Source organism: Atractosteus spatula, chromosome 3, assembly GCF_055471065.1.
Source record: "Atractosteus spatula isolate fAtrSpa1 chromosome 3, fAtrSpa1.hap1, whole genome shotgun sequence".
Classification (NCBI taxonomy): domain Eukaryota; kingdom Metazoa; phylum Chordata; class Actinopteri; order Semionotiformes; family Lepisosteidae; genus Atractosteus; species Atractosteus spatula.
The window spans coordinates 25,076,498-25,103,284 of record NC_142708.1 but is presented as its reverse complement, the minus strand read 5'-3'; the positions used below and the strand labels follow the sequence as shown (position 1 = coordinate 25,103,284).

Genomic DNA, 26,787 nt, shown 5'->3' with positions numbered 1-26,787 from the left:
TGTCCAGGTATGTGCAGCGCCATATTTTTTTTATTCAGAACGAGGCAACAAAACTTCCAGTGACGTGAAGCGGTCTGATTACAATTTAAACAAGTATCACGTCACAGTTTGTAGGAACTCTCTCTCCTGCCCAAGGAGAGACAACGGATTTGCAACAGCATGGCGTCCTACAGCACTTTCACAAAGGTCACAATTTTGTGTTTAATTCAAAATTTGTAAAACCTTTCTATACCATCAATTAATTTACCGAGATTTAATGACTGGTTTGAGAAACTGGGACGCAGTTGCCCTTTAAATGCCCTTTATGAGCTTTATAATTCCCAGAACATCTTCTGTTGGGACTCTTAAAGATCTCTGAGAAAACATGTTGGTAAAAAGAGCCACAGATCTATAGAGAGCTTTGTTATTGTGCCTTTACTATTTAAGAAGTCACCCTGCTTTATTTTGTATTGTTACTTTGGTTAGAAATTCATACATACTTTTACAGTTAATGTAGGTACAGTATTTCATCCTAATGTCCGAAGCTTAAGGTAATTTGTTACATAACTTACTGTAAAATCCTCTTGGTTTTTTTATATAACAAGGAATACCATAAAATCTAAATTGAATGGTTTTTCAAGTTGAAAGATCTTTTAATCTCTACCTGTATCTCTAGACATTGGTATTTCAAATGTTATTTTTTCTTTGGTTGCTAGGCATTATAATAGCCGTGCCCATGATTCCAGATGTGAGTAAGTGTAAGAGGATTATACACAGAAGGATGGCCAAAAATCCCAGGTGTATTATGAAACTCACTGTACAAAGTCACCTTTTAATTAATACCAATACTGTACCATCTTTAAACAGTTTTTTTTTAATTATTTTACTTTTCACTGTGGAATTACTAAAAAAGATCAACAGAATTAGGCTGCAAAGTATACAGTATATACACAATTACACTAAAAGAGTGAGGGTTTTCTCAGAATAATGCTAAATACACACTTTTCTGCAAAGTAAAGCCCAGACATCACACTACAGGGTGAAACTGCTGGGGATTGTATTGCAGGAGGATGTAGGTGGGATTAAATACTGATTTGAGACATAAATCAGGCTTCTGCTTTAAAATGAAATTGTAAACCATCATTACCCACCAGCCACTGCTGTATTTTTCTTTAGGCTAGTTCAGTGATGTTCGTACAGTGCCCTCCAAAAGTACCAAGGAAGCAAAGACAAGTACTATATAGTTTGTTTTTCTTAGGTAATTATTTGTGAATGGATACATTCCAGCATATTAGAACAAAAACATACCTTTTGTTCAACACAATGATTTCAAGTGACCAGAGATATTAAGGCACATTCATTTTAAGTAGATTTCAGAGTGTGAAACTCAGTATTCGGTTGCATATCCTTTCGATAATCAAAAATAAGATGATAATAAGCTTATAAGTACTCAAGTACTCGAGAAGTACTCAAGCTGGTGCCATGACTTAACTTATTTCCTAAGATCGTCCACCTGTATCAATTAGCTACAACATCACTCCTTTTATAACAATTTTTATAATAAATACCATTGTAAAATAAGGTAAAAGAAAACAGTATTTTATTATTTTTAATATTATTCTTCATAGCCTTACAACATTATCAAAGGATCGATTATCGCCCCTTTTGACATATCAAATGGAATGTAGGGAAAATTATTTGTTAAGAAGAAAAATTATCAAATGAAGTTTGTAGATAGATTTCCAGTGTACAACTAGAGTTCAAATGATTCTCGTTTAGCTCAAACAGATTTGAAGACAATAGTTTTTAGAGCTTCTGGTAAGATACATTGGAAGGTTTAAGAATATAATAAAGACAATAAGGAGGGAATATGGACATGCTATCTTTGTAGCTTGAAGAGGCCCTGGGGTTCTACAAGTCAAACAACAGACATGCCCAAATTAATTACAGTAGAAGTTGACTGAACTAACTTCTGTTAATTACAAAATAACTGCATTACACCACTGAATCTGTTAGTTTAGCATGTATTGTGAGTCAAAATAATTTTTTAAACATCCATTACATTTGTTTCATTGTTTGACATGGGAATGCAAACTGTTGTCAGACAAGATCAAATTTTAAATATTAAATTGGCACATTCGTACACCTGATTTACTCATGAATCATGTGGATTGTAGTTGGAAAGCTCCTTTTTCCTCATACGAACACTGATTACACACATCCCAGTCATGTACTGTACTTGTTTACATTCAAAGGTTAGATATGATGTACTCACACATATACAAACTAATTACAAAATAAGATTATAAGCACAACACAATATATTAAGAAAATAATTCACAATGGTACATTGGCTCTGTTGTGTAAAGATATAATTTGTTTTCTTTTCTCAAAAAAAAAGTGAAGTATTTGACATCTACTGTAGCTTTAGCAACCCAATATTTAGTCCACTGCAGACTATTTACCCTGAGTAAATCCTAAGACAAGGTAGGACTATGAGATGTAAAATAAAGATTTTAACACTGATGTATGTTGCTATACCATTTCACCTTTTTTACTGGTCAAAAATAATGAAGGGTATAGAGAATTGAGCTGCAATAGCAGTGCAATGGCTGAGATGCAGAATTTGAATTGGGGACCATAGTAATTGATAACAGCCGTATTTCACTACTAAAAACACAAAAACATTTTCCTTACATAACAACATACCTGTAAATGTGTTTATCTAGTCCTTTAACCATAATTACGAACCAAATATGAAAGTAAAGAGTTGAGAAACTTAATGGTTTTTGGGTATGTTGATTCTGAGAAAAAAACACCCATCACAAACCAATAGAGGACTGTTTATCCTGCTGTTCTAGCCTCCACAGGTCTTCTGGCTCATATCAATTAAACACCTAATTAATCTTAAGTAAAGGCCTGTCAGTAAATGTGTGGAAACATAATCTGGAAGAGCAGAAGATGGAATTAAGGGGCATTATGTATATTTATAATTAACATACATACTGTACGTATACCACAACACACTTCCTGATCATTTATATGACCGATCACTGGCTATTTTTTTAGGGTATGGATTTTATGAGCTCTAATGCTATATTCCTTCTCATGATCATAGTACCAAAAACTCTATTTGGATGAACACACATTGCCTAGAGCATTTCAATTTAAATAATTAAAATTCTAGTTATATATGATGTGAGTGTGGAAACTTTAGCATGCCTAAAATCTATCTATAAAATGTTTGGCATTTAGCATACTACCCGTAACTGTTTATTGCAAGAGAATACAACCATGTGCAAATTTGGATTCTACAATCATGAGTCAGGGTAACTGTCATAACCAGTTAGAAGGCAAAGTAAAATAAAACATGAAACTTTTTAAACTTAAAAAATTCTAAAATATGTGCAAAGTAGCACATATAAACATCTGTCCGTGGCTTAACACACTCCAGAAATTCATGGAAATAATCTACATCCAATATTTATCTTTCTTCCTAAAAATACTATAAACATAACTTCCCAGATTACTGAATTTACCCTTGGAAAGGTTCAATGTAATATAGTTACTTGTGTAGTGATGTTAAAATGATCCCTTTATATAACAAATGTGATATAAGTAGGGGTGGAGATGGCTCCTGACTTCAGGGTTTTTTCTTGAATTTCATGAATACATTCTGATCTTAGAATTTCAACCATTATAGTTCCTATCAAAAGTGCAGGATACTTTCCAAATTAATTTCTAATACCTATAATGTTATTTCCCATACTGAACACAATGATGATGTTTGGCAACCACCAAAAGATGAAAAGGCAGCTCCTGTTTCTACAGCATTCCAACTACCTAAAACAATCATACATAAATTATTTATTTGCCTATACTTAATATTTTGTCTTTAAATCACTCTCATTAAGGTCATAACTTCCAGATATTTGGGGCTGTTTGTGGTTCATAGTCAAGGAAATGGAGATTAGAAGTATCAAAATCCAAAATAATCAAAAACAAAAGAAACAAAACTCCCACCATGAAGCCACTAGGAGTATTAGTAACAAAGATAACAACAGCCAACGTTTACGTCTTGCTTGAATGAATCAGGGTTCGTAAAGCACGCAGAACCCTCCAACAACAGAGCTGGAAATGCTGAAAGCAAACACCAAGATGAAGCCTATAACCTAACATTAAAATCTGATTACAATCTCTCAGCCTGTCCAATGTGGAAATTTGAACTCCCTCAGTGTTCATCAACTTAAGGCCACTAAAGGCATTATTACTTTTACTATGTCAGAGTCATGTATAATTAACCTGAATTGTCTATGTAAAATGCTCACACAGAAGGCAACCATAAATTATTTAAAGGGAATCTAATTGTGAGCAGTTTTCTTTGTTCCCAAAATATACAATTACATACCATATTAGCAATGCCGGTTTAATGTTGCATTTTACATTAAAAGGCTTAAAGTCTTGTGCCAGTATTACTGTTATTGTGATGTCACATCTATAGCAGTTATAGCTTCATCTGCCCAGAAACGATGCAGTCAAAGATGGTTTGAGTGAGAGCAACATAACATTTCTTAGACTCGTCTAAGAAATATAGTGGGTCTGTTACACATGAAGGATTGTATCCACTTTGCACTAATCGAAACTTCTGTTGTTTCAAAGTCCCAGTCACCTCCATTAACTCCTGCAAAGAATGAAAATCTGTATCAGAGAGACGTAAAAAGAAAATCATGAATTTAACACCGTTCGCACATGGCAAATGGTAAATAAACAAATGGTAAATTCTAAAACCAACTACAGTACATGTATACTGGAAAAATCTAATTTAAGGAAGTTTCACTAACAAGGATAAAAGAAAATGTGTTATTCATTGACTTAATACCGAAAAACAACTTCAGTACATACTATTTCTTATTATTTTAAACACATTACCAATAAATGGAAACATCAAATGTTATTTGATGCAGTTATTTTCATGAAAGCATGAAGACTGTTGGTGTTTACAAACCATATTTTTTATTTTGTCAAATACTTTACCTGAATTCTAATGAACCGTGGTTGAGCATAGTTTGGTAAGTGTTTCACTACGTGTTCGTAGAGCCTTCCCCCATCAAAACTGAAGCCAGGCCTTAAAATGATAGCTGCCATTCCTGTTTTGCCTTCATGACCTGTAGAAAAAAACAGCCATTTTCTGGAATTCAGTTTTCCTAAATGTTCCTTACAACAGGTTTTACCTCCATTGAAGAGCAGTAATCCAGATTTATCCTAATCCTAAATGTGCTTCAGATAAGCTTCAGGAAAGTAGGTTTTACCTTATGTTTTAGAAATTATTGTTATGTGTTTGGGATATCTGGCACACAGTGGTATCTGAATTGCTTGGTAGAAAGGGGTATCTTTTGTTACTCACACCTATCTATTACCAATCTATTGCCTTCACAACTCAAGATAATCTACCCAGACAGCAGCCCCAACTGAACAGCAACCAAATAAAAAAAATATTTGGAACTGTATTTTCCCTGAGCTGATGAGCAAACTCCTATAACCAACAGTGTACTTAAATGGGGAGAATCTCCTCAAAAAGAGGAGAGGGTAGAAGACAGAAAGAGTATCAGAGAGACTGGAGCAAAAAGGTTTCCAATCTTCACCACTGGAGTTTTCACTGATGGCCCAGAATCTTTTCGGTATTGGGCATTAAAGGGAATACATATAAATGTAAGGAAAGAAACTGTATTTTTCATATTTGTAGAAATCTATCATTTCATTTTCAGGTCTAACAGGCAAATATATTTATCTGGATATATTTTTGTATAGACCCATAGACCAATGATTCTAGCCTTTTAGCAACAGATTAGATCGCAGGTTCATTAATGGGGGATTGCTTATTTTATCAAAGTAGGTGTCCTTCTTCTTACAAGCATTTAAGACTATTAATGAGTACAGTAGGGTTTTCAGGGTTAGTAATTCAGTATGCAAAGGCTGGATTTGTTGGGCTCGGGAATTCACTCAAGTTGTACATAGTAGCCTGCGAATACTATCTGTCCATCATTTACCCACAGACACTTCATGTTAAGGAGAGTTACAACTCGCCTTCACAGAACAAACACACGAGAACAATTTAGAGATACCAGTTACCCTAATCAGCATGCCTTTAGATATAGACATGGGAGGACATACAAATATAAGGCATTCCTGTCTAATTATTTCTCCTGTATGGCACTCATTGTAACAAGGATGGAATGGCAGAAGTAACAGCGTTTTAGGGACATCTCTGAGGAACCAATACTCCTCTGATTGTATCTGAATATCAGCAGAAGTATTTGCATATTTAGAAATCATTTTAATCACCCCTCTGAACAAAGTTTTCCAAAATCAGGCAAAATGATATAGTGTTCTTGCTTACAACACCTGACAATGGAGGAAAAATGATTTAGGACTTCCGGTTTTGGTCACAATGTCTCAAAATTGATATTGCTGCTTCAAACCTTTTCAGTCCTGAACAGAGTAAACAACTCTTCAAAATAGTTGAAGTTAAAACCTTCATAGTACCTTAAAAAAGCCAACCCAATATACTTCTTCAGAATCAGCAGTTAAAAATAAACAAGAGGCACTTCTTTATGTGAACAGGTTTGGGAGTAGAGCACAATTTAACAAAGCTACTGAAACTGAAACCTTGATTCCTTTCACGAAACAGTGGGACGAGACCCTTGGGTTAATTAGCTACCAGTTACCAAATGGGCTAGATACTGTAGGCCTCCTTTTGTTTTGAACCATTCTGGGGTACTTATGATCTTATGAAAAGGGTTTTGTCTTTTATAAAAAATGCGACGTTACCTGGAACTTCAACACCATACACATTTGCTTCTTGTATAAAGTCCATCCATCCAAGAAAGTCAGCTACTTCAATAGTCGCAACATTTTCTCCTTTCCAGCTAAAAATGATATTAGAAACATATTATGGAATTCTTCAACAAACTGCATTTTTACCTACAGTACAATAAGACCATTCCATCGAGCAAAATGTGAATAAGTCTTACCTTTAAAATCAGATGTCTATGTTTACAAAGACGTACAGTACATGCCATAATGTTTTTTTATAACATTGTGTATATTATATAAATATGTATATGTTTAACAATACAATAAAACTGTACAGAAAAATATATACAGTGCAGTACATAAGTATTTGGACAGTGACACAATTTTTGTTGTTTTGGCTCTGTACTCCAGCATATTGGATTGGAACAGTGACTATGAAGTTAAGGTGCAGAATGTCAGCTTTAATTCGAAGGGCATTTACGTCTATATTGGGTGAACCATATAAGAATCACATCTCTTTTTATACATAGTCCCCCCCATTTCAAGGGACCAAAAGTAAATCTTTTCTTGCCAATTAATAATCTTTTTAATTTTGTACCGGAATGTGTCTCCAATTCTGTCTTTGAAGTAAATGAAGTTTTCATGGTCCTCTGCCAACAGGTCTCCAGTGTTAAAATAGACGTCTCCTTTCCTGAAGACATCCCTTAGCAGCTTTTTTTCTGTGAGATTCTTGTTGCCAACATAACCAAAAAATGGGCTTTTTGAGTTTATCTGGGACAGGAGGAGTCCAGTCTCACCTACACAAAAACAAAAACATGGAAATGTTCACTGGCTAACATAGCATGTCAAAGTCCGTCTTCCTTTTACGGAATGGCAAACAATTCAGTCAGTGCCAACAGCATGTTATCCACCCATCTTCCAATTGCTTAATCCAATACAGAGTTGCAGGAGACTTGGAACATATCCTGGCAATCAACACCAATCCCAATTTTCCCAGAAGCCAATTAACCTTCCAAGTGTGTCTTTGAACTGTGGGAAGAAACTGGAGCACCTGGAGGAAACCCATGCAAACACAGAGAGAAGATACAAATTCCACGCAGACCTCACCCCAGGTCTGGAATTTAACCCGTGCCACCTAACAGTATGTTATGCACAACCCAATTGTTTAAGTAATACAGTAAGTCTTACTTCAACACCACTTTGTCCAACTCAAATGTAATCACACATAAAAGCATAAACTGAAACAAATTTCAGTCGCACGAGAAAGGTTTGGCTACACGCAATCATATGCAGTCCACACATATCCAAGCTAACACACGCTCTATAATCTTCCAGTAATCTCCAGCACTCCTAAACCACTGCACACTCTCTCAGCCTTGTGTACACTGTTATCGCGAGAAGTTCAGTGAAGTCGCAATTGCCTTTTTTGTACTTTTAGTTTATACAGTTTTCAGGTATCCGTATTTATTATATAACGTTAGCTTTCTCCAACATATATTTGTTTAATAGAGGAACGTAACCACCCCGTGTTGAAAAAGGGTGTTCTGTACTATGATTGTACTATAGCTAGGGAAATATGGATCACTGGTTAGATTTCTAAACACAGTGTCATGGGATCAAGACCCTAGTACAGACATTGCTGCTGTAAATCCTTGAGAAAGGTTCCATTCAGCAAACTTATTTCAGTAACAGGCATATGCAGAACTCGTTTTATTGCTTAATTTTAAAATTACACAATGTATTTCCTTAATGTATTAATGTCAGGATTTGGTTTGTAGCACAGTCATGAACAGTAGATAAAAGGTCACAACAGTTTATAAAAGATTATTTTTTTTCCCCTGATACTTTTTCTCATATTCTTTAATACCCTTGTACAGAAATGTATTTTCTTACCGTTCTTGACATGTTCACAAAAGCCCTGCTCATTTCGTACAGGTTCATCATTCTCTAGATCATACTTCACCAATTCGTACTGAAAAAACAACTAGAATACAGAAGAAACTATTAGACAGAGTTTGAAGTTTATTTACTGATATACTGTAGACAAAAACTTGCCTCTATCAAAAGGAAACTTGGAAACTTGAACCATTCTTTCTTGATTTTGTAAACTGAATTACAGAATTCTTAACAGGTCTAAGAAATCACAAAATCTGAAGTATTTAAGTACCTGACTTTCTTTATACTGGAACCAGTTCATCTATTTAAAAAGGTTATAAATATACATTTGTATTAACATTGTACCCATTTCAAGCCTGAATAGAAAAGTGCTTTCAGTAGAAATGTCTTGACTGGTACTACAATTTGTTCTTTAGAAGTAATTCAGTATGCAGCATCACAAATATCACATCACTAAAATATAAAACTGACAAGCTGACGCCTGCTATATCCACCAGGGGGCTCACTGAAACCACAAAATCCACCTCATCCCTAATTCTTCATGCCAATGTGTCAAGGCTGTAGAAACATAACAGACGCCCACTCAAAGAGTGCTTTCTGTCTATCTTGTGTGAAATGTGTCTAATACTTTAAAGTTCAGAACTTCCTAACAACACTGCTTCGTGTCAAATAGGTTTATTATTATTATTTTATATATTTTATAAATTTGACACAGATTTTCCATTCACTAATTACAACAGAACTAAATAAAGAGCGTGAGTATTTTTATGCTCGTTTCAGGACAATCAGCACAAATGATCAATTACGAATCCTGGACAATTCTCAACCAAATAAAGTGTTTTTTTTTCCATATTACAATAAACATGTGATGACCATTCACTCTTCCTATCTTTTGGTATTAATTTAATGTGTTTCTGATTTTAGTCATTTTCCTTTACAAAGCTAAGTATAAATAAGATAAAAATAACCCAATGCCCTAGTGCTGCGAGTGCCACCATGCCTCCCAAATTAAGAACTTCAGCAGCAATAATCCAGACGTATTCAACCCTGGCACTTCATTCCATTGCAATTCTGAATTACAGTTAATCCTAAATTACCAAAGTGTTCATCAGCATCAGGGTTAATTAAGCGAGTAAGGTTCAATTAATTAATTTATTGAAAGGCTCAAAGGCCTACAATAACAAGGAAAGAAGATCCAAAGGTGGCTACATGTGCAGTACTTCATGGGAATACATAGATAATTTATCCCGCTAAAAGCACATAATTTTCAACCCAGATCAAGACAGATGTGATCTGATGTGAGAAGCAGCCCTTGAATCATTAAGATACAACAGGCAATAGTAAGCGAGTGAGACCAACATCTTCTATTGTCACTGCTTAGAGAACAAGTAGTGCTCTTCCAAAAATGTCTTGACCTATAAATTTCCATTTACTATCCACCAGTGACTAAATAGCTTGTCTAACAGGTTTGTTGTTGTGGTCACTTTTAATTAAAAACTTATGGTATGGCACGGGATGTGTTTGGCAGGTAGGTGGATATAGAGTGATGCGTTGCCTCGGCAGCCACAACTGAGAGGAGTGAGTGCCAATGAGTATCAGCTGTGCAAGCACTTCAAGGGTAGGCCGAATACTTCCAAGAGCGGAGACAAAGTGAAGACGTCAGTCCTGCGGTGCAGTGCCTAGCACATGAAATCAGGTCTCCCGTGTACTGAGGCTCAGCAGTGAGAGGGCTGGGTGTGAGGAACCGTGAGCAAAGAGCTCAGCGAGATGAGAGACCTCAATCCGGATCTCAGAGGAGACTGAATGTGGTAGTGGCATGGGCAAGTTGGAGACTGGGCCTGAGAGTCTGCGAGCCAAGGGCCCAGAGGTTTCTGACTATGTGTGCCACGTGTCTTGATTTCAACGAGAGGGCCAGGTACATCACCACTCTCAGAGGAGAGGGCGTAGAAAGTTAGAAACGAGAGTGTTCCCCAGCAGGCTGAAAGGGGTGTGTCCGGAGCGATGGATACATCTGTTCAAGTCAGTGCCAGCCACAACCCCCGTGGCGACGCACACTTTAAAGCAAAAAGGTAGATTCAGTAGGTCTGAACTTGTTTCTTTGTTCATTCTGTTTGTTATTTAGCAACAACAGCATACATCACTAATGGATTATGAAAGTACATGTTTTCAACAAGAGGAGATTTTCTTTTATGTAATCTTTATTTAGCTATAAAATAAATCCACACTGAACAAACATCAGTATGTCCAGAACTCGGCCAGAATCCTGACATGGTCTTGGTCTTGTGCAAGTGATCACATTACACCTGTCCAGGAGTCACTGCAAAGGCTTCCTATGAGGCTACTTTGTCGACTTCAAAATACTCATGCTCACCTATCCTCAGTATGCGTCTCTAGTCTCCTGTCTGTCCCCCAAGCCAGTCTACGCTCTATGGGTGACAGGGTCTTCTCCTGTCAATCCACCCATTTTTTAGCCACTTCATCCAATCCAAGTTGGCAGGGGAGATGAAGCCACAAGAAATAGGTGCAAGGCAGTATACACCCTGGACGGGACACCAGTCCATCACAGGGCATAAACAGACACAGACACGCAAACCCTCACAACAATTAACCTAACAAATATCTCTCTGGGCTGTATGAAGAAACTGGGGTCAGAAATAGGCTTTAAATGTAATTGGGTTCATAGATGTTGTGTCATATTAAGAAGAGAAAGAAGAATGTACAGCCATAGGTTAAGCAGACTCAAAAAGTTGAGCAAGCTTAACAGAACACTGTACTTTGTACTTCAAAATATTTTATTAGCACTTATCAAAATGTTGGCATACACAAGCCTTCATCAGGACTTGAGTGTCATAATAAAATTCAGGCACATTTTTTAATCAAAGTGTTAAAAAAGCATGTATCAAAACCAAAAAAGTGTCAGTCCATATATTCAAAAATACAGAAGCTATTTTTTTACTGTGCTGCTTTTTTTTCAAATCATAGCTATACAAAAAATGATAAATGGAGACTACTCAATATGTTCTTTAACCTACGCTTAAAAAGAATAATTAAGTAGTTAATGATTTAGTAGTTCAGTAGACTATTAAGTAGTAGTGCCCAACAGTATTTGGCCTCCCCATAGCCATGAAAGCCTCTGCTTTCTTTTTAATTGCAATAGGCTTTTCATCTCTTGGGTAGCCCTAGAAAAAATACAGCAACCCTTAAGGACTAAGAACAATATTGAGAATGAGAAACTGGAGCAAACATAGCTTACTTCTGTGCTCTCTTCATTGTCTGTTGCACACAAAAGGCAATGACACTGCAAAGCTCATCTAGATCCCTTAATTCCAGCACTCTGGACCGAATGCAACTCTTTCAATTCATTAAGTAAAGCCTGAAATATTATCACATTGACTTTTCACCTAGTTCTTTTTCTTTTCAGATTTGGGCACAGAAGCACAGTCTGTGCCTCTTAATTACATTCATCTGTTCACAAGACTTCAAGTGAATGAAATACAGTACAAACTAAACCTACTGACCATTTTTCCTAAACTTAAGCTTCATGAAAATATCAAATTTAAAATCCATTCTGTGATTTTAAATAGAAATGGAATGGGATTTCTTAAAGTAAATATGAGTGAAAACTGGGATAAAAGTATGGTACTGTAAGAACAATAGTGGCTCTATGTGGTAAGTGGCAAAAATGCTGTTGACCATTGAAATATGGTTACCCGTTTTGTCACATAAGCAACACATTAAAATTAAATTAACGTGTATAGGAGAATGGCTACAGCACTTGCACCCCATCGCTTCTGCTGCTGGAATCAAACAATTCCTTTAGTGAAAACTAAAGTTGGGCATCATCGTAATGTAACAGAACCTACTGTAGCATTCTGTATTTACACACCAGAATGTTTCACAGTCCATCATCAGCCACTTATAATCCCTCACATTTGATTCCACAGTTATATAGGGTTGTATTAATGGAACAAACCTCATGGCTGCATAACCCAAGACAACATCAAACACGTATGACTTCGTGTTGGAATCAACACCATGGTGATCCCCACTTTCTTTTGGCCCCAGATGCTTCTGGAACTATTACCCCCCCCCCCCCATTGGCAGAATATACAGGACTTGGGTATGGCTCTCCAACAGGAATGGCAGCAGCTGAAGTTGATTCATTAAAGGCTGACAAACTTGATTCTAACATTTTGTCAAATTACTATCAACATCATGTACACTAAGACTTATACCATATGAACAAACTGATCATGGGAGTACCACTGTTGTTAACCCAGCATGTTTTCATCTTTCATGCTTCAGAATCATAACGAGCAAGTTGTGTCTGATAAACTATCTTTGTAATCCATAAATGTGGGATGATGACAATTTAAGAATGTTAAAAATAAGCTAAAATTATGTTGTGAATATTACTGAAGAGACAGGCTTATACTCATGCATATAATCTCTCAAGCTGCCAATTACCAGTAAAACAGATTAAAAAAATGACATTGAATGCTGATTAATTCTAATACATTAAAGTGCTCTTCATTATCACACAATGAGAAATAATAACGATATTACTGTTTACTAATGATGTCTTTAACCAAACCAACTCGCATTCAAAAAGTAACAAAAAAGCATTGTAAACAGTGTGTATAGAGAAATTTAAATTTCATCCAGTAAATGTGAAAGAAAATCACAATAATCCTGTGGGACACATTCTTAACCAGGTGTCACAAGTGTGGTGCATACAGTACCTCACCACATTGGTAGGAGTGGGGAAAAAATAAAAATAAATTTCAATACTCAGTAATAACTGCTGTCACCTGACTTATAAGGGAAGCTGTACCTCTAAACCTGCATAAAGCACTGTTTTGTCAGACACCAAATAGTTTGTAACTGTCGGGGAGCAGCAATGGAAAAATTACACTAAAAGCCTCAAATCAAGTAAACTGGGATCTCTAAACATGCAAAACATTATTTTGTTGTGTTTACAATAAGTCACATTAATATTGTATTAAAAACACAGTATCCAGAGTGACCTTTTACTAACACAAAGATCTACAGTACTTAAGCATTAAGTACTTTTAACCATTACTGGGTAATGATGCGAAAACGGCAGAATGTTTCAGAACGTATGTTAGGTAAACATATGTTAGGTAATCTTTAAAAACCTTCAAGATTAAGGGTATAAAACTTTTTTTGTTTTATACCCTTTTTGTTATTTTCAAAAAAGAAAAAAAGTATATTTTGAATGTGTTAGATGAATATGAGGTATCCTGTTTCATTGATTTTCATTACATTACAATCCCTGAATCACCTTCTCATCTCTATAATATTATATTTGCTGTTCTTTGGCAGATTTCCACCCAAATAATAAATATGGATCATTACACCAAATCAAAGTGTACAACAAATCAAAATACAACAGTGATTACAAGAAATCATTATTGTTTATAAAAATGGTCCTACAAATGTTTTCATTTATTGTATCAGCTGCAGCAGAACAGGACTCACCTTGTAAAAGAAATTGGAACGACCAATAGCTCCTATTTTCCCAGTGTGGTTCATAAAGCAAACATTTCCTTCAGTTGAACCATATAGCTCACACATCTTAATGTTCCCAAAGCGATCAAGAAACTCCTTCCAAATATCCTGCCGCATTCCATTCCCAACAGCCATGCGAACTTTGTGGTCTTTCTCACCTTCTTTCTGTTAAAGCAAAAAATACAATACAAGGGAATTTTAAAATCAACACATTTCTGCTTTTCAAACTCCAGGTAAGAGATACACCATACCTTTTACCACAGGTAAGGCTAAAAGGTCCTTTTAACTGTATGCTGTTCTAAATTAACCCCACATAAACTCAAAAAGATTCCACTACAATGAGACTTCTGAATTAGACGTGAATCCAACATACTGTACAGTATGTCGGATTTGGCTTTAAAATGAAGACGAAGACTTGTGACTTGTGATGCAAGCCACTCAGAGGTGAACAATCATTTTGAAAGATCTACAAAGCTCAGTGGCTGAGAGTGGAGTAAAGGTGCATCAGTAAACTATATCAAGAGCTCTGCATAACACTGGCCTGTATGGGTGGAATGAAACCGTTACTCAAAAAGAACCACCTCAAAGCCCTTCTGGAGTTTGCCAGACAGCACGAGAATGACCCAGCTAAGGTTTTGTAAAAAGGTTCTGTGATCAGACCAAGATAGAGCTTCTTGGCCAAAATTCAAAGTTCCATGTGTGGCACAAACCTAACACTGCCTATGCCCAAGGAAATACCATCTCTTCATATGAAGTATCATGCTGCAGAGATCCTTGTCATCAGAAGGGACTGGGAATCATGTTAGAAATGAAGGAAAAATGGATGTAGAAAATGAAGAAAAGGGAAATACTGCGAGGGAACGCGTTTAAGTCCGTTAAAAATTGATTTGGAAATTAAGGTCCACAAGTGCTGTCCAATAACCCTGAATAAGATTAAATTTGCCAAGAGCAAAGGGTGAACATCACTCCTACCCATGTGTAAAGCTAGTAGACACCTACTCTAAAAAACAATAAAGCTTCTATCAATGTAAAAGTGGCTCTGCCAAATATCGTGGGGATCAGAATACTTATCCAAGCAGCATATTTCAGTTTTTGACTTTCTTTAAGATATCTGCTAACAAAAAAAAACTTATTTCTTCTTTAAATGTTTTTGTTTGAGCATGTGAGTTGGCAATATACTTATTACTTATTAGAAATATACTTAAATACTTATTGGAAATGGATGTGTAAGTACCATCTGTAATCCAAGGGCTTGAATACTTTTGCAAGACATTGGAAATACAGGAGGAGACATACAGGAAATGAAGGAGAAAGAAGAAGGGAGAGATCAACATGGATAAGAAACATCAATGGGCTATAAGAATAACAAGCAGATTCTGCCCAAGCAATATGCAGTCTGAAAGAGTACTGAAGTCTTAACATTATTACAAGAGAGCTTTCTGTCTTATTTTAGGACATTCTTATTCTTGAAATGTTGAGATCTTTTGGCTAAAAGCATTTCTTCAACATCAGTGATGCATGGCTAGAACAGGGAAAATGGTTAATTTGTTTTGTATTGTCTAGGTTTGGGACTGATTACTCTCCAACACCAGAAATGTGCCAATGAATAAAAGGACATGCATGCCATATAACACTGTTATTTCCTATACATGCATTTCATGTTTTTGTGTTATACGTTTAATCAGGTTATCTTTATCTTTTTCATAATGATTTGACTTAAGCTCCTCCTCCAAATGATACCAAGGTCAATGACCTCCTGGAATAGATGTACCCTTTAATATCTGGACTTATCTTGGAAAGTTTACACAGTACACATTTCACTCAGTACACACATTAGAAAGAAATATCTAGAACAAAAACAGGAACATTGATTTTTTTTGTCTTTCTTCAAAAGTCAATTTATTAAGTTGTAACACACCTAGGATGTAAAGTTCTCTTTAGGATCCATTAAGTAAGATGCAGGTTTTACTTTTTTTGTCCTGTTAAGGCATTGAAGTAGCATAGTTTTTATATTATAGGGACAGAATACTGAATTTTCTAGATCTGTACTAAGTAGTGCAGTTTCTAGATCCATAGTAAGTAGGCCTCTGGAACACAAGGACTGTAAATGACTGTATTTTGGTGTTACGGTTATACAGTTGTCTGTACTCTATGTTAAGTTTTGACCTGATTTATTACAGAGTTGTGCTGTGTTTTATTAATGCTTAGTTAAACAATGATCCCACTATTTTATATACTAACTGTTTTAAGGGTATAAAAATGAACACAATCTAAATGAGGTACTGTATTTAAAACTATATTGTAAAGCCTGAGAATAAGGTCCTTAATTTATATTCCACATTTTTACAAGAAAACTATGATTGTTTACAAATATGATTGTTTACAGTTTATGTTTACGTGAGAATTAAATGAAGCATCATGCAAGCAATTTACTATTAAGTACTTATCTGCATTTATAGCCTTCTAAATGCATGTAAGCAAGCTGATAGGTTTGACCTGTCTCCACTCACTGTAGCAAAGAATGTGTTGTTTGTGAATTACCCCTTTGTCATTCACTTGATTGGTTTTTAATTACCCAAGGAACACTGTACCACTGTGGAGAAACTGGAGAGTATTATTCAGTCATTGAACACATCTACTGTAAGTTAGAAAATAATAAGGCCATTATTTTTTATATTCATATACTTTATGATCTATAAAAAACAACAGAATAAGAAGACATGGCTTTCTAATAGGCTTTGCTGTTTGAGGTTCTTAAATCTAAACCAGGGATCTGTAGTTTCAGGTCCCACGCAAGTAAGTTACTTCATGCTGATTGTTCCAATGCATCTATCTATATAGATTTAAATCATAATAATGTTAATAGTGCTGATAATTTTTATTATTAATGTTGCTACTGTACATTGTGGAATTATTGTCTCTATTTCATTGAAAATTCAATGGGTAATAATTACCCAATTCCTTATCTCCACTGTATTCCACAACCACAGTACATACTGTAGGTCTCTCGTGTAATTCTAACAGTGAGGGAGGGAGAGTGAAAGAAACAAAGAGATCTTTGAGCTGGGGGGCTTGATGTTCTGTTCTGTACCCGTAAAGGAAGATGGGCAGCTTTGCATTGCAACAAAAGCCTGTTTGATTACGCAGCCTTGAAATAAGAACAATTTAGCTTACTGTTGGCCAAGGAATTCTATTAATGTTGTCTAGTACATTTGTATCTTGATGTTGTTCAGAAATATTTCTATAGGCAAATATGTTGAGTTACATATACTCAACAGGCTTTGAGTTACTTTCATTTAACATGGACAATACATATACTGTGACGATTATATCTGAATACATAACAGGACTGTTAATAATGTTTCCTTTAAGTCTGAAAAATGTCCACAGTATGAGATGAATCAAAGTTTACTTAACCTTAATGTTCTATTTAGACTATGTGAAACATTCCAGCACATTTTTAATCTAAAATCAGTGTATTTGCAGTTATTTTATACTTCTCTACCAGCAAATCAGGTGTGAAGTTTATTTTTCTTAAATGTACTGCATGACTGCAGTTAACTTGCATTTGGTTTTATACGTATTGCCGAAGTTACCCAATACATTAAGAATGACTGTTTTTGAAAACAAATCTCAAGACAGTCTGTTCTAAAAGAAATCTGTGTACATAACCAAGAAAATGAAGGGCATGTTAAACGTGTTAGCCTGCTGCCACTTAGTGACATTGCTTAATTGATTCAAAATCTCTTTCCAATCTTTTCAATCAATTTATCAGCTGCACTGCTGAATGCTTTTAGTCTCTTTTCACAATGCATTACACGATCTTCATACAAAACTGAGCTCCTGTGCTCAATGTAGCACAATGTAGAGCATAATCGATTCAAATGAACAAATCAGAGAACGTCAGACTAAAGGAAAGGCAGTGCATTCTATAAAGACACCGAAGAAATATGTTCTTAATAAGAACGTATTAAAAATAAGATAGACTAAGATAACCTGTTAAGTACAAAATCATACATGTCAAGCTTCCAGTGACTGCAAGATGCGAAGCACCATCTAACTTTAAGGATATCATGTGGCAAAACGCCTTAGCAGGTGGGAATGTAACAGGAATTTGTGTGCAGGTCCTCATTCGGCCCATGTGATATTGGGGCTGTAGAAGTAACCCAGGCTGTTGCACAACTGGGGATTCCTAATTAGGTGGGTACAAAATACAAAATATAAGGAGATTACATATTCATTAGAAAATGGGGTGGGATGAAAGTTCTAGAACTTAGTGTTCCCAAGATAACAGTAACAGTCGATAATCCTTAAGAAGAGAAAGAGGAATCCATCCAATTTCTAACCGCTTTTCTCCAATACAGAGTCATGGGGGAGCCAGAGCCTATCCCGGCAAGCAATGGGCACAAGGCCACAATTAAAGAAAAATATTAAATAAAATTATAAGTATAATAAAAATTGAACAAGCACATCATGGAGATGTATACTGAGAATCTTCTATTAAAAGGCTCTTAGCAGACCTTTGTTCCTAATAAGCATAGTTTCTTTTTGGTTATAGAGCTGCCCTGTTGTACACTTTTTTAAATATACTGTATATGCATATTTATTTTTGTTCTCTGTTTCAAATGGTGAGTTTGAAGTCGTTAGTTGGGGGTATCAGTGAAACGATATGAAAACCTTACCTGCTGGAATACAGATAATTAAAATTAAACCCCATAAATATATTCAATGTCTACAATTTTCTGTCAGACAAACGTGAGGAGCAGCAAAAAAGTCATGGTACCTTAGGCTGATTGCACAGATAGCGACAGAGCTCTCCAATATACTGGAACAAGGTTACATTGTACTTCTTACAGTCACTCCAGAACTGAGAAGCTGAGAATTTCTTCTTTAGGATGCAGGTAGCTCCTGTTGAATACAAGTAGAAAAGATCAATATCAAACACAAAGAGACTTCAGTTAAGAAAGAAGTAAAAACCACTACATACCATATATTACATTGTGGGTTAAAAAGCACTTTGTTATATATACAGTATAGTGATGGAAAAAACAAACGCAACATTTTCTGGAATGAGAATACTATAGTTATAGCTTATGTACTTTCACAAAAAGTTGTCAATTTGTTTTAAGCCCTCTGACCAGCAATACAGCTTGTGCAGTGAGGCATTACAACTTGCCAATCACACGAAAGCTTGTTAGGTGCACTTTTACCCAACGAGGTCCAGGTGGAACAGTGCCTGATCTGGTCACCTTTAAAAAGGCCTTAATTCAAAGTTTAGGTACCTGCAAGAAGAAGGCCACACTTAGTCAATTTTCTGTGCATTCCATAGTGCCAGACACTATGAAGTAAGCCACTCTACTGTGTCCGAACTGCAGAGAAGGTTTCAGTAGACCAGCAGGACAGATGCCCGTCCAAGATCTGGTCGCCCTTGAGTGCCCTTGAGTGGCCACACCAGAGCAGGACCAACACATCAAACTGGTCCATCTGAGAGATTGTTTCAGATCTGCCACCAGTACTGCTGCTGAAACTGCCAGATTATTTAACATAAATAATCTTGAACTTTATCCTACTTAATACTTTCTTCATTTTATTAAAAAAAAACAATGTGGGCAATAAGTCAGATGCTTTCAATTTCACATTAACAATTTGTCTCAAATTAACCTATTCATGGTTGTTTAGAGATAAACATAACTATAACTGGGAATTAGTAATATGAAGTGTATGCTGAATAGTCATCATTAGCAGATAAATTAATTTGTGAGGCACATCTGGAACAAAGTCGTTTCAAAGCCTAGTTTTTGACCAAGTATTATAAATGCTTTACCTCTTACATAAGCCTGACTCAAATGTATTTTCTATTTTTCTGTTCACTCAATGAGGTTAAAAGCCAAAGATCTGTTGTGTCTTTCTTGTAATCAAACTTTAATATTCACATTTACTTTTATTTAGGGAACTGAATTTAATGGATGTCTGACACTTAACCAAGTGATAATAAACTTCAAAATTCAATGGACAATTTCCTCTTGTGAAGTTTCAAGAGAAAAGTGGAGCAGAGTGAAAAACCTTGACAAAGTAAAAACATACTGGTAAACTGTATTGAACTAAGAGCCTGCACTGTGACATAAATTAATAAAAACTTATCTGCAGTGTGGACACTGTAAAATTAAGTGCCTTTGTTGAATACACATTTCCAGGATGAATCAAATATGTGAATCTAAGTTTCTTGCTCTTTTAAAAAACTAAATTCTGAATACAGTTTCAAAGTCAGGTTTGCGATAGAATGGTAAATATCAGTAATGCAAAGAAACTAAACTAAGGTGAAATCATAAATACTCCTGTGAAATAACTACATCACAATTACACAGTTAACTCCGCAAATGATAAAAAATAGATCTGTGTAAAATAAACATTTTATACTGTATATGTTGGAAGGGTCAGTGAAAATGAGTTACATTTTTCACATCTGCAGATAAAATAGTGTGTAGCTTTCTGTTTCTTTCAAGAGTTGTCTTTTCAAAATGCTTCAGTTTCAAACACTACATTAACAACTTTTGTTTCTTCCATTCGAATTGCCAAAATGACCTCATAAAATGAATTGTTTGCTTCTATATACTGGTGTGTTAACATTGCTGATTGGCAATTGGTCTGGGAATGTAAATTTCAGCATTGTCCACCATTTGAATAACTTCAATTTCAATTTCTTAAAACTGCAAATGATCATAAAAAAAATCCTCTCTTCATTTTTAATATTTTAAACTAAAAAGGGGTACGGGGCAAAATAACAAATTAAAAAAACAAACAAAGACTATATAACAAATTGTAAATTCCAATGTGTGTAACAAAACAAATACCACTAACAGTTCTGTTAACAAAACCATTGAACCATACCCAATTCTATGGTCCCACCAATGCCAATAAGAGATGCTGCACTGTGATACAGTGGAAGGGGAATGTATATGATGTCATCCTTAGTAGCGCCATAAGCCCAAAATCCTGCAGATGCCTTCAGTGATTGAAGCTGGGTAATAACAGCTGCCTTCGGGAGTCCTGAAATGTCACAGAAAAATGAAACATTTTGAGATTGTTTTTCCCCCAATAAGAAACTGAGCATTTAGGAGAATGTTCACTCATTTCAAATACTTCAGTATTCTACCCTTTAACTACTTGGTGATCAGCTCAACCAAAAGGCTGGCCTGTGCCTCAGACATCTGCTAACACAGAAGACACATTGGCTGGTAACCGAAGATAATAGAAAAAAAACACATGCCATTCACTAACTGACCATTTTAGCTTTATTACTACAAATGAAAGGCTACAAACTAGAGTAGGCCATTTGGCCCATCTAGCGTGTTTGGTTGCCAGTAACTAATGAATCCAGGGGTCACATCCAACTGTTTCTGGAAAAAGGCCAGAGTATCCACTTCAACAACATGGCTGGGTAGCTTGTTCCAGACTCCCACAACCTTTTGTATCATGCATGTCCCGAAGATGGTCAATGGACTGCATTTGTCGCTGCCCTTGAGGATTTCCTAAAAAGCTGAATCACATCCACGCTGTCTCTGTTTAAGACAAAAACATTCTACTGTGTGGCTTGTCAGTGCAGGACAATCCTTCAAGCCTGGGAATGTATCCAGTTGCTCATCTCAAGACTGATTCCAGAGCAGAAATCTATACATATATATTTATAACATGGTGACCACAATGTTTCAGAGTATTTTTAACTGTGATCTTACTAGTGCATTGTATTATTTTAACATCACATATCTTGATTTAAATTCTTCTACCCTTTATTTTTAGCTTAATTGTCAGGTGCTATATTTCCCTTTACTTTAGTTTTATTGGCTCTATTACTATCATTATCAACTACTTTAGCATTCCGGTAATATACTGTACTCAATTCATTTTCTCCTTAATATAAATAACTGTAAACTGCCAGTAAATTCTTTTCAAATTAAACCAATTTTTATTTTTTATGCAGTACATACTGTACAACAATGCTTCATAACAGTGAATGTTTATATATGGAAATGCAACACGATGTGACATTATCCACATTATTATGGCTACTCCAGCAAGGACAGTATTTGTGTTTACAGTGAAGTGAACTGAAGGAAAATGAGCGCACTTCTCCTTTATTTCCAAATACAGCTGGCAAGGCACTGGTTAGGGTAATGATTTGGCAGATCATCTTTTGAGGGGTGTTTCACATCTTAAACCACAGACAGCCTAATGTCAAAGTTCTACAAGATTCACCCATTCCTTCTTTTATCAGATATTTTGCACTTTGTTTCAGTGTTCTTCTCATTTATGCAACCAGAAATAATATGTTTTTCATCTTATTGCAAGCCAGGTGGCCATACTCGAGCCACTCACCTGTGGTACCTGAAGTAAAAATATACAATGTAGGCGACTTCACAGAAGAAGCAGCACGGAGATGTGCTGGAACTGGTCCATCTGAGGCAATGTCTACCTTGTCCAGCAAGGTTCCCACTCCAGGCCTCGGGCTCTTTCTCGCCAACACCCAAATGCTAATGTGGTCTTCCTGTAGATTTGGAAGTATGTCATCCAACTTGTCTATCAAGTCTGTAAAATAAGTTGGTTTCAGACCAGTACAATGAAAGAGACCAAAAAGAACAAAAAACTTCTGCTATGATACTGCAATTAATTAGTTAATACACCAATGATACATCCTTAAAAGTTTAAATTTAAGAAACTGTGAAGCTTTTGCATCAATAAATCAATAAAGGCAGCAGTAATATCTCCTCACAAAGGATCCAAAGGTAAAGCTACGGTTGCTGCTGGTAGAGTCTTAGTGGGACCAGCAGGGTGAGCACGCCCTACTGTGTATGTGGGTCCTTATTCATCTGTATAGAGGTGGGGACTATACTGAAATAAAGGTGTCATTTTGTCGGATGAGACATAAAACAAAGGACTTTTCTAGAAAAGAGTTGGGGTGTTACCCTGTTGTCCTGGCCAAAATATCCCCCCTGACCTTTACCAATAACCTTATAACCCCCATCAATGAACTGGCTTTATCACTCTGTTCTCCTCCCCACTGAAAGCTGATATGTGGTGAGTGTACTGGTGCACTTTGGCTATCCTTGCATCATCCAGTTGGTGCACAGATCACGATATTTTTACACATTGTCAGCATTGTGATACTGTATCAAGCAAGTTAATTACTTCTGAAGAATAAAGGAACTGTATTCCTGTGTAATAAATAAAACTTAAGCAGAATGTTATATAGTTTCCAGTACTAGACTGTTGGTTAGTAATAACCTGTACAAATGTAAGAAAAAAGCTCGTTTGGCAAATTTAATCTTCAGAGGTCGCTTACAGTTGTTTTTCGATTTTAGAACCCACCTTTGTATACTCTATTTAGCTTTGTAGATGCATTGATTTTAAGTCAAAATATAACATCTTGCAGTTTGCATACTGGAATACACCATGTGGCTAAAATATTAAGTATTTATTGGAGACAATAAATAGGAGTGATGCAAATGATTTGCAGGGTTAGTATTATTCAGTTTATTGGATTATATTCTTTTAAAACTCAAAAATTGTCTTAGTAAGCCTACTGTACATTACTTTGAGTAATCGCACTTCTTACAATGCTGAATTAATTTTCAACAGATGGAATACAATAGATGCCCCTAAAATAACGGCCGGATTACATGTCTGTTGACAATTGTAAGGGGGTCCATCATTTTACCAGAATACAGAAATCTGTGTCAGTTCTCCCTGCCATTAACCAGAACCACTGATTGAGGTGAAGCAACAGCGGTGAGGAGGACATGACAGCCCCCATTGGCTATGGCTTCTCTACTTTCAGACACATAACAACTGTTTTACAGGGAGGTTATATCGGGGGAAATCGAGATGGCACCTCCATACTATTATAGGACTTTGAGCCCTCCAATAAGTACTGAATTGAAACTTAATTGCTTAAACCCTGGTGTAAATGGCCACTTTGATTTAAGGTTAGCTGGAAGAAAGACCTGAAATAGACTAGACTGGGTTATACGGTAATATCACGGATTTGTTAAATGTGTACGGTATTATGAGCAGAAATACTAAAGGACAGCTTTAATACAAAAACATAAATGCTTATGTGTGAAACTACTAAACACGAAGACACGCTCCAGGGATTTGCAATGTTTAAGAAATAATTTAACCATTCTGGAAGAATAGAATACGATCTTAAATCCCATGGAACTTTTGCTCGGTTTTTATAGTGTAATAGAATCCTTTTCACAACCTCATGGAAAAGCGTCAGGTAAATTACAACTGCTCGAACTACTGCTTTGACAGAGTTTAGTCATATTTACGCTGAAAGTATTCAATGTCAGCTATATGTAAAACAATATAACATAAATAAAACTAAAACAATCACAGGTCGATTTATTAAACGAGGTACTGTACGCAAAGGGGTGTTATATGCTATTGTGTTATTGTGTCGTTATTCGTCTGTCACTCTTAGACTCGTACTGTACCTTTAACTTAACAGGGCACTAAAAGCATGTGTAAAACGCATGTGGGTGGAACAAAAATTTTACTACATTTAAGACATTTACTGTGAAAATGTCCAGTCTCTTTTACTTTTAGTCATCGAGCACGTTATGCTGTGTTATTACATTTATAAAAATATATTGCACAATACATTTAAGAATAAATCCAAATAGGCTTTCATTAATGCAATAAAAACAAAGTAGAGCATTATGTACTGATGAAGCACTGTGATACTTCCTACGGTACTGTAAAAACAATGTATTTTTTACCTGCCCCAACAACGAGAACCTTAGCTCCACAGCTGATGAAACAATGCAGAAGCGATTTAGATTTTAAGTTGGTGTTCAGAAAAGCCACGGCACATCCCAGTTTGCAGAATCCGAACCACACAGAGATAAAATCGGGCTCATTGTTCATTAAAAGGGCTACGGTATCTCCCTTCTTCACGATTCCCAGAGTCTTGAATACTTGAGCCACTTTGTTGCTTCTTGAATTCACATCTTTGTAAGTGTAAACGTCTCCTTCGTAGATGATAAACGGCTTGTTGGGGATCTTCTCGGCTTGTTGCATGAACTTGTCCATCACAGTGAAGACTTTCGATGTCTTCTTGTATAACTCTAGCATTACACCGCACCTCACGACCTTCGTTAAATAAAAAAAGTCTTTCCAAAAATATGGAAATGTATGCTTTTGGATGAAATGAAAGGCAACTAAGCCTGCTATCAATGCTGTCATCCATTCTAGAAGCATTTCTGTTGTTGGCAACAACTTACAGAACGATCCTATAACGGTATGAGACGAGAGGCAAATGCAATCCACAAACAAGCACAAGCGGCAGCCACTTTTAGACGACAGTTAGTTTTCCCTATGCTCGTATTACCGTAAGAGATCGATAACCATGAACTAAAAAAACTAGTTATGTGAAGCTACGAACTCCCGAATCATGTGACTTTGTCATGTTGTACAACAACTATCAGTGGGAGTGTCTACACATACTGAACCTCTTTCCGCGCACAGCTTTAACAAGAGTCTGAGTATCACGTTGTTTCCTTTGCATAATCGAATTATGTATGGAGATAATTGCATTAAACACACCAATCATGCGGTAAAAATACCATTCTTCAATTTTTGCCGGGCTTTCCCGTGTAAACGAGCTGCTTCTGAAAATGATTGATTTTCACTGGAATCTGAATTACGTAAGATCAAAACTTTGAAAGCAACTGGGCGTAGCTATCAGTAACTGCTCTATCGGGAATATGCTGTTAAGTGAGTTGCTAACTGCCTCTCAGTCAAAGAAAAGCTGGTGATGCATTAAGCGATTTCTTGTAGTTGTTTCACTCCAGACATGTATCCTTTGTCAGAGAATATGAATGAATACAGTTAAATGAAGTCAAAATTAAATTCGTGGGGAGAAAATGTATTTAAATTAGTAAATCAATTTAGGGAAATGCGGTGTATTGTTTTGGAAGTACAAAAACAATAAGGTGACTTCCACTATTCCTAAATGTAATATGAAGCTTGGAAGAACATTTATTCACTTACTGGAGTCTATATACGCGGACAAGTACTAATTGTCTGCGTAAACAAGTTATTGATTTATGCAACCACTTGTTGCCTTAACTGCAATTCAAAGCATACTGTACTGTATATCTCACGACCCTATGACTCATAGTATGAGATTCAGTCAACATGGGCACTTAACATAAGATCTGAGTATTCGATTCTCCTGAGGGTAATGCCTAAGGTGTTTTGCATTAACATATTTGACATATGACATATTGAATACAATATGCTGCCTAGTCAGCTTGTTTTTCTAGTATCCAGAAATTCCCAGAAACGGTACCATGAAACTGATTTTATTTCATTTTTCTGCAAATAGAAACCGTTTTGGCGATGGCGACGGCATTGTGTAAGGCTAGCCGGAGGCCAATTATATGCTGGGCAAACGATTTTTTAAATTAAAAAAAAGAAATAAGATACAATGGCGTATCCCTGCCTAACTCAGACATTAGCAATTACAGACTGGGGTAGAGGAAGAGGTCATGGCTACAGTCTATC

General features: G+C 36.0%; 1 protein-coding gene across 1 annotated transcript; it reads right to left on the bottom strand.

Annotated features, from left to right (window-relative positions):
- Positions 1 to 1,565: 1,565 nt before the first annotated feature.
- LOC148837602 (long-chain fatty acid transport protein 6-like) lies at positions 1,566 to 25,627 on the bottom strand. The gene is made up of 10 exons (XM_088912238.1): positions 24,999 to 25,627; positions 22,594 to 22,803; positions 21,109 to 21,267; positions 19,004 to 19,128; positions 14,191 to 14,385; positions 8,686 to 8,776; positions 7,391 to 7,589; positions 6,808 to 6,905; positions 5,014 to 5,144; positions 1,566 to 4,660 (listed from the first exon to the last, which is right to left on the bottom strand). Exons 1-10 carry the CDS (start codon positions 25,477 to 25,479, stop codon positions 4,484 to 4,486), a joined length of 1,866 nt encoding a protein of 621 aa, XP_088768364.1. The 5' UTR covers positions 25,480 to 25,627; the 3' UTR covers positions 1,566 to 4,483.
- Between the last annotated feature and the right edge of the window lie 1,160 nt (positions 25,628 to 26,787).

Coding starts and splice junctions, on each gene's coding strand:
- LOC148837602 (XM_088912238.1), bottom strand. CDS start 25,479: ATGCTTCTAGAATGGATGACAGCATTGATAGCAGGCTTAGTTGCCTTT. Junction 22,804..24,998: donor GGTTCTCGTTGTTGGGGCAG/GTAAAAAATACA, acceptor CTTATTTTACAG/ACTTGATAGACAAGTTGGAT. Junction 4,661..5,013: donor CACGGTTCATTAGAATTCAG/GTAAAGTATTTG, acceptor CATTCTTTGCAG/GAGTTAATGGAGGTGACTGG.